General features: G+C 36.1%; 1 protein-coding gene across 3 annotated transcripts in view; it reads left to right on the forward strand.

The window, feature by feature from the left end:
* The window catches only part of SLC39A12 (solute carrier family 39 member 12), a 35,228-nt gene extending 26,944 nt beyond the window's left edge, over nt 1-8,284 (forward strand). For all 3 annotated transcript variants that reach the window (XM_005518755.2, XM_088058142.1, XM_088058144.1), the window contains exons 10-12: nt 858-1,016; nt 2,447-2,634; nt 6,955-8,284. In XM_005518755.2, coding sequence (XP_005518812.2) covers nt 858-1,016; nt 2,447-2,634; nt 6,955-7,083 — 476 coding nt within the window. In that variant the 3' untranslated portion in view covers nt 7,084-8,284. The remainder of the gene's footprint in view (nt 1-857; nt 1,017-2,446; nt 2,635-6,954) is intronic.
* Nucleotides 8,285-8,583: the final 299 nt, after the last annotated feature.

Here is an 8,583-nt window from a genome sequence, read left to right on the forward strand (position 1 = left end):
TGTTACAGGCTGGGCAGAGAGATTGTCCCTAATTCCCTGGCTTAATTTCAGTATGTGCATCACTAGTAGCACCTTTCTACTCATGTCAGGTGATGTGGTGCCATGAACACCCAGTACACTGTTCCACACTAAAACAAGGTCACAGAACAGCATGGGAAAGACAAACTGCCATCTCCACCCCTGAGTGCTGCTCCATATAGGGGTACTATGAGCATAACAGCCATTAATTGATTGGAACAAATGTTGGATATAAGTATGCTGTAACTGTGTACTATAAGTGATACTCTGAGGCTTGCTGTCTTTAATTTCTATCTTTCACTGTAATACAATTGCATAAAAAACCCCAGACCCTGCAAATATTACTCAGTAGTAGCAAGCTTTACAGGATTAAAACAATCAGCTACATGAGACCAAATATTTATCTTCCCTATAGCTGTGCAATTCTGTAAGCAATGGTGGAAGAACTCCAAATAACAACTAGGAAAACTTGTGTGAATTTTATCAGATAAAGAAAGATTAATAGAAAGCCTTAGGATGCTTCAGGAGACTGGACTCAAACCTAATTTTTTGTCTAATAGTTGACCTAATAAGAATAAGGAAGTTATTCCCTGGTATTTGCATCTCATTTTGAATTGTTCTGGAACCTACTTTTTTTTGTTTCAAATTTATTGAAGGAAGTGTAATAAGAAGGGAAAATCAGATAAATACTATTTCCCTCTGATTAATATGACTTTTTGTAATGTTATATGCAAAGTCACCAAAAAACTGAAATAATTTATAATGTAACAAAACTGGCAATATCTGTTTGGGTTAATACTGGACTTTTTATCTGTTTGTTTTTTTCCTTCTTTTTTGAGGTAAAAAAATCAGCTTGTTAGCAATAATGGTTCTGGTGGGTGACAGTCTTCACAATTTTGCTGATGGCTTGGTAATAGGAGCAGCATTCTCATCCTCAACAGAAACAGGTGTGACAACGACGATTGCTATTTTATGCCATGAAATTCCTCATGAAATGGGTAAGAAATATATGTGTGTATTTTTCCTGATTGACTTTGCATTTCCAGGTTTCCCAAAAATTTCTTTCCTGTATGACATCTGTGGGAATTCTTGCTTAAAACATCATGCATTACAATGTTACTGTGTGAGACTGATACTTTCTTTGCCCTTCACAAAAACCAGAGGAGGCTTCTGCACTCATTACGGGATGCCTTCCTGATGCAAATGACATCAGGTCAGGAGTGACCTGTTATTCTTATGTGTACTGACACAAAAAGTAATAAATAAAAATAAAATAATAAATAAATTATAAAATTATTAATATATTATATATCAATTTAATATAATTAAATATTTCTAAAGTAATAAAACCGTAAGCAAGACCCATGTGTGTATAATGGCCATGCCTGACACAATGGTCTATCCAAGACTTTCAATGTGCAGCAGAGCTATTTAAACAAGTATTCTTCTTGCTACCCTCCTTCCTGCTGCTAATCAAGAACAGTAAGGTAATTAAAGGTGTATGACCTATTTTACTGGACAGGACAGGAGTTTTGTTCTCTTGTATATTGCCCCTGATTGACATTTTCTAGCAAAACTTCCATCATGGCTAAAGCTGCTCCTGACATTGTGTTGATGACAGCTGCAGGTTCTCATTTCTATCATTAAATGACTGAACATTTCATGTGCTACATAGAAGACTCCTCCAAACAAAATGGAATGGAGGATTGCTGTAAAACTGGTAACTCTTATTTGCATAGCAAAGCAAATAGAATTACTTGACAGTTAGCTCCAAAGACACCTTCCTAATTCTGGGGCAGTAGTGCCCCAGTGTCAAAATGACATCTTTACAGTCATGGAGTGAAATTTTTGAAGTCTTCTAGTTGTAGCCTGTTACAAAATCTTTCATTTTAGAAGAAAAATCCCATCAGGACAGATTCTGATGTACAACTTACTCCAGTTGATTAGAAATGAAATCAGTGGGGTTAAACTCAAACTGGGATCAGACTGGCATAGATCACTCTGACTTGCAGCACCTGTAGCACACTCAGAGACCACGCAGCACTATATGCCCACATGATTTGAACTGGCAAGTGCCCAGTAGAGAAAGATTTAGAAGCTCTGGGAAAGCATGTGACTTTACTTTTGCATGAATCCAAGTTGGAAATGTCATGGAACATAGAGAACTAACAGAAAGCCACTTCTCAATACTGTATGCTATCTTTAGGAACAGCTAAACAAGTACAAGTCAGTATGACTTTTTTTGTTGTTTTGAGATTTTTCTTTCACATAGGACAAGTTTATAACTAATTCTACAGATTTCTAAAGGCAGCCCTCCATCAGTCACTAATTTTGTACACATCTTAATTATTTTCCATCATATTTTATTACCAAGAGTCTTAAAATACATTTATCAGCTAAATAATAAATGTTCTTTGTCTCTATGCAGGAGATTTTGCTGTGCTGCTGAGTACAGGGCTTCCCACGAAGACTGCAATTTTGATGAATTTTATAAGTGCACTAACAGCATTCTTAGGACTTTATATTGGCCTTTCTCTATCGACTGACCCATCCATTCAAAACTGGATTTTTACTATTACAGCTGGAATGTTCTTGTATTTATCTTTAGCAGAAATGGTGAGAACTTCAGTCTATTTTTATGTTTTCCTTATAGCATAGCCACATCATCGATAAGTGTCAGAAAAGTGCAGGGGGATGAACTTGGAGAGAAAAAGAGCAGTGCTTAGAAAAGTAATCTGTTTTCCTTCTGTTTCACTTTCATGCTAGGTGTCATTATAATGAAAAGGGGAAATAACGACCATGAAGAGACTAAAATAAGAGAAAAGAATAATGAACTTCTAGAGTATTTTTTAAAAAATATTTTAAAGATTTCTAAACAATGTATTTTTAGTTATTTTAGTTATTTAGTAAAACATATATTTGAACCTTCAGGGGATATAATGATCTTGAAAAAACTGGTTATTTTTTTCTTTTTCCTGCCCTTTTCTTCATATATTTTTCACCCATTGTTTCAATGCAAATTTGCTGTTTCAGAACTAAAATGTAAGGTGCTTATCCTGAACACTTCTATTCTGTCCTAGGGAGGTTTCAATTAGCTCTTAAGCATTAAAAAAACCTTCAGATTACCTCAACTTTTTAATAGCTGCCCAATATTTTTCATACTCCCAGTAAAATTGCAATGATCTGCCAATAGAAAAATAAGGTGTGAAGATAGGAGGTAGGAGGAAGGTCTAAGGACTGAGCAAAAATGTGGAGCAATCATAGCTCATGCAGATGCCTCAGGCCACATAATTTATTGAAGAGATGGATTACTGTTACACATGCAGAACTTAAATGCCTGCCCAGCTTTGTCACTTGGCTCTTTAACCATCATGTGTTGATGTAGGGTTTCTTGCAAGCTCCTCCACAAAGTTGGAATGTTTTGAGTGGGTAGATCAAGAGTGAGAAAAAAAAGTCTCTCCATAAATTATTACTTTGTTTTTTCCCACTGCTGTCTATCTCTCCCTTGTGTTTGTTACCACGTCATGCCTGAGATGCCCTTTACCAGGTTCAGGCATCATACTTTATACCTGATATGCCATTCCAGTATTATAACCTATTTAAAATTCTACTTACAGTAATTCATCGTAGGCCTCCTTAGTATTTTAGTCTATTTTTGCTATTGTAAGTAAAGTAAAAGGAACATAAAATTCACCTAAGAGCTCAAGATGGAACTGCCAAAGGATTGTGGATGTGTCAACAGTCCTGACTGAGGTAGTAAATAACAGACAAGAACACTGTGTACCAAGTTGCAGCTTGTTCTGACAGGGAAATTTGGAAGTGAGGCTGCCTACCAGCTGTGTAGGCATGGTTTTACTAATGGGGCAAAGAATGATGTACACATATTTTTCCTCCAGTGTAGGATTGGCATCCATCAGGGATCCACAAGCTTCTAGAACAATACCAAGTTTTTCCCTGAGTCTTCAAAGCCATGTGCCAGCTGTAAATCCCAAGAGGAAACATAGTTCCAGGCAGAGACAGGGACATGTTTTCCCTTGTTCTCAGCTTGTCATCATAATCTTGGTCTTGATGGGAAGGGAAGAAAGAAGGGAAAGAGGGGAGAAAAGCTTATTTCTCTCAATCCCTTTTATTAATAAAACTAAGCAGCTTTTCTCTGCATTTTGTCAAAAGAACTGCCATTGGGTGGCTCACCTGCCAGTGTCAAACATCACAGGGATTATTTTATTTAAAAAAAATATTTATTCAGCATTGCAGCCATCTATAGATCTGAAAAGATTTGTATGTTTGTATAGTACATCTCAAGAGAAAATGAGCCATTCTTTATGTATTTTTCTACTTGCTGCACAGAACTAGGTTCTACTTTCTGCTGCACTCTCATCTACAAACAACAGTTACCAGTGCTCCTGCCAATGGTGTACAAACTTCTAATAGTACACAAAGTTTGACTGTAATTTTCAGTACTTGTTTTATGGGCTTTCACATATTCATGTGCTTGTCAGAATAGCAGTTAAATAAAACTGAACATCCTCACTGGTTTCTGCACTTAGGAACATTGAGGGGTGTGAATGGAGGTTTGTTGACAGAACAGCACTGTGAGACTGCCACCACAGACGAAGTAGCACAAATCTACTTCTGTGGTTAATTAAAGGTTTTTCATTTCTACAAATGGCATTTTAACTCCATTAGCAAGCTGGATAGAGACTAATGATTTCAGAAACTGAATAAGGGACAAAAGATAAAATCACTTATATCCATCATGTTTCACCAAGAAATTATGCAAAACTGAAGTTTACTGTGACTAATTTAAAAAAATGTTTTCAATTTTGAAGATAAGGGAGTAGTTTTTAAAGGGATTTACTGGACTGTTGCAGTGCATCAGCCATGCCATATGTGTCCAGCTTGGTAAGAACTCTTTTTTAGCCAGTAAAATGCTAAGCCTGGCATGCCTTCTTTCAGCAGGCTGCTTCCTAATTCTTCTTATCTTTTGTGCACTAATGATAACATGAGCTGGAGTGGAACAGAGCAGTCCCTTGAGTAGCTGTACCTCTTTTGCCTCTGACAGACTTGAAGCATTAGCAAGTGTGAGCTTCCAACAGCTTAGATGTGGTGCTATGTTCCCTTAATTTTGAAGTGGTTTGCATCTGCCAGTTGAATAGGATTATGCTTCTTAAACAACAAGATTCTCTCTGCTATACCACACACTTTTTGTTCAGAGAGAGTTGAGTAACTATAGCTGATATTGTGACAGCAGCCATTTTATTTTAACAGATAAGCAGGGATATCACACTAGGTATGGCAACAGAAATGGTTTGTGTGTTGATTACATGCACATAGGTTAGATGGAGGGAGCAGACATCAGCATTGGACATGGAAAGGTTACTGCTTGCTAAGAATTCCTTTTGAAAATTATCTCAGGAACCTCCTGTGCATGTGTGTCACTCGTAAATTTTCACTGAGAGCAATAAATAAATTGTCACTGACAGAAATGAAAATTCAATTTTGCAACGGGATTTTTTTCCTGTTTGGAGAACTTTTCACTCAGGCACTGGGGAAGAGGAAAAAATAGACTGATTATAAGGATAAATAAGAAAGACTAAACATCTAGACTGGAACCCTGGATTCAGGCTAGGTCTTAATTAACAGTTTTTTACTCATATCCATGAAAAATTCTGTGTGCTCTGAGCACTTAAAACTGTCAGTTCAGATTTTGATTTACATCAGAACTTTGAGGTGTTTACACTTGTTTTAGATTAAAAGTTTCTGATTATCTTTAGACACTGAGCAAATATAACTACATAAGTTTCTGTACTGTAATTTAAATCACTGCCTGGTTGTAATGAAGATCCAAGGCATTTGGGTTTTCCTGTTATTTTCAGGCAAAACTTTAAAGTGGAGGCAGATTTTTCAGCACAGTTTTGTTTTGGGCCCATGCCAACTTTCAGAGAAAGAAGAATGCAGAAGAAGCAGCCCCAGAGACCCCCCCTCTGACAGAGGGAAGGACAAGCATAGCAAACACTCCTGTTAACCTCCTTGGTCAGCACCACTCCACTGTCTCCCAGTGGCTGTTGCTGTTACAGCTACTGTGAAGAGCCTCCAAAGTGCACAGGAACTCAGTAGTTTTTTATTCAAGCACAGAAAAAAACACACAACCAAAACCAGAGGTCAGCACCAGACTACTGCTCTCTATTTATTTTGAGAGTTGATTTGACAGTATTAGCAGTCATAAGTGTTTCCCCTGAATAAAACAGAAATATTAAGAGAATTTGAGCCTGAGGCATCATTTTTGCAAGGTCTGTTTAGACACATATCTAGTTTAAACCTTTGATAAAATACACTGTGTAGAGTGAAAGGTCAATACAAGTAGCCTTTATTATGATTATAAACAAGTGTTGCTCCATTACATGATTTAAAACTCATAGAGAAAAATACTAAACATGATTTTTTCAAGCATATTTTAAAAGTCCTGTTTTCTACTTGTACATTTACTAAAGCCCAAGTAAATAGGAGTGTTGCCAGTTATTTCAGAAAAAGCATGATTGACCCTATATATAGTACTGAAGCAAAAAATACTCCAGCTAGTTCATTCCCACAAAAGGAAATCACTAATTTTACTAAATAAGCATTTTCTTGCAGACAGCTGTATAAAATTACTACAAAATATTGAGAAGTTAACAAATTTCAGAATCTTGTTTATAATTCTTGTCAGTGATAGTAAAAGAACCGAAGTGGGTAAAATTTGATTAATTTAAATATTTTGTCATCAAGATCAGCTTTGTCAAAATGTACAGAAAATACTACACATTAATAGTATAGTCAGAAGCTCAATATTTTGAAAGTTGTTTTTTTTAAATGAAGTTTGCCTTGTTTTCCCATAACTTTTTTTTCCCACAGATGAATGTATCTGGCTCTCATTCTGCTGTCTTATTCTTTTTTTAGCTTCCTGAAATGACTCATATTCAGACACGGCGACCCTGGTTGATGTTTCTCTTACAGAACCTTGGATTACTATTAGGCTGGCTTTGCCTCTTACTTTTGGCTGTATTTGAACAGAAAATCAAAATATAAGTTTTCTGTTGGAAATCTCGAAGTACCACTTATGACAGTGGATAGAGCATTATTCACAATTTGTCATGTCTGCCATAGTGATATGTAAATTAAGTTGCTGGGATTTTATATCTGAACAGTAGATAACTATTTTACTTTATTAACTTATTGTTCAGATTTTTGTAATTATTTTTTTTTGTAAACATGAATGTTTAGAATTATGTTTTATTTGTTACTGAGTTTACCAGATCCCATGCTCAAACTCACAGGAGCTTTTAATTAGTTTTTATTGAGACTGTTCTAGTTGAATGCTATAAGTGATCTCTGCCAGTCTGATTGAAGAAAAGAATAAAACACTTTTATATGCAATAATTAAAGTGGACTAACCATAGCTGAATAATTTGAATACAGAATGTTTTTTCGCCTTTTAGTACAAAGAATTATTTCTTTAAATCTAAAAAGAGTAGCAAAGCTTAACTGCTAAATGGCATAAAGCAATTTTATAAAGTCTGCACTTTCTACTTTGTCAACATAAAGATTCTCATCAGTTTCATCTTACTGGTCCACTGTGGCAGGAAAAAAATGACAAGTGTAAATGTTGAAGTTTTGTGCTACAGAAATTTGGGAATATTCTTTTCTGACTATAATACCGTTTCTCATATGTGTGATGGAACCTGTGACAGTCAAGCACTGGACTAACCACCTTTTGCATTATCTCACCTCTGGTGAAATGAGCAACTGCTTATGAAGGATTATAAAAAATACGTTTAAATTTCTTTTCCCTGATATCCCTCTCAGGCTCCACAAATGAAGGGATTTCTTGAGCCAAATGTTGCTTCTGAGACATCATATTCAATAAACACTTGCCTTCCTGTCAGCAATTAACTTAATCATAGATATGTGATGTGTATTGTGGAAAGAGCTTTTTCAATTGTCTACAGTGCTTTTAGCCTCATGGCAACTCCTCCCATCCTGAGTGATTTTTGTGTAATTAGTCCTCTTGATGTCAAGGTAATTCTGCCTAAGTTGAGATGATTCATTTAATCTAGTTTTGAAGAACCGGATCTGAAACAAATATACAAATTCTAGCCTGATTCTGATGTGCTGAGCAGCTTCCGGGAGGTATTAAGCAACACTCAGCTGTGTGATTTCAGCTCTTTACATGCACTCAATTTCTGGTGCAAGGACTTCTCCCCTAACTTATACTTTTGTATGAGAACTAATCTATGTTCTTTCTTTCTCCTCTGATGATCTGTGGAAGTAGGGAGAGCAAGTTACAGAACAGACATATTCTTTATGAAGCAACTGAAAGTTTTCTTTGTCTAAACTCTGTCTTGAAATATCTCTACATTATGACACAACATGACTGTCTCACAATGTGTTCTGTGCTTATTTAATAGCTCCTAGTGAAGGTACAATTATTCTCATATTACAGAGGGGAACAGTCTACTCTCCTACAGCAGACTGTCAGACCTCTTAGTTCTCAAAAGCTTCATGGGCACCATACTAACCAAAATACAA

Source organism: Pseudopodoces humilis, chromosome 1 (genome assembly GCF_049639895.1).
Source record: "Pseudopodoces humilis isolate 2021_Gansu_Grassland_sample_001 chromosome 1, ASM4963989v1, whole genome shotgun sequence".
Taxonomy (NCBI): Eukaryota; Metazoa; Chordata; class Aves; order Passeriformes; family Paridae; genus Pseudopodoces; species Pseudopodoces humilis.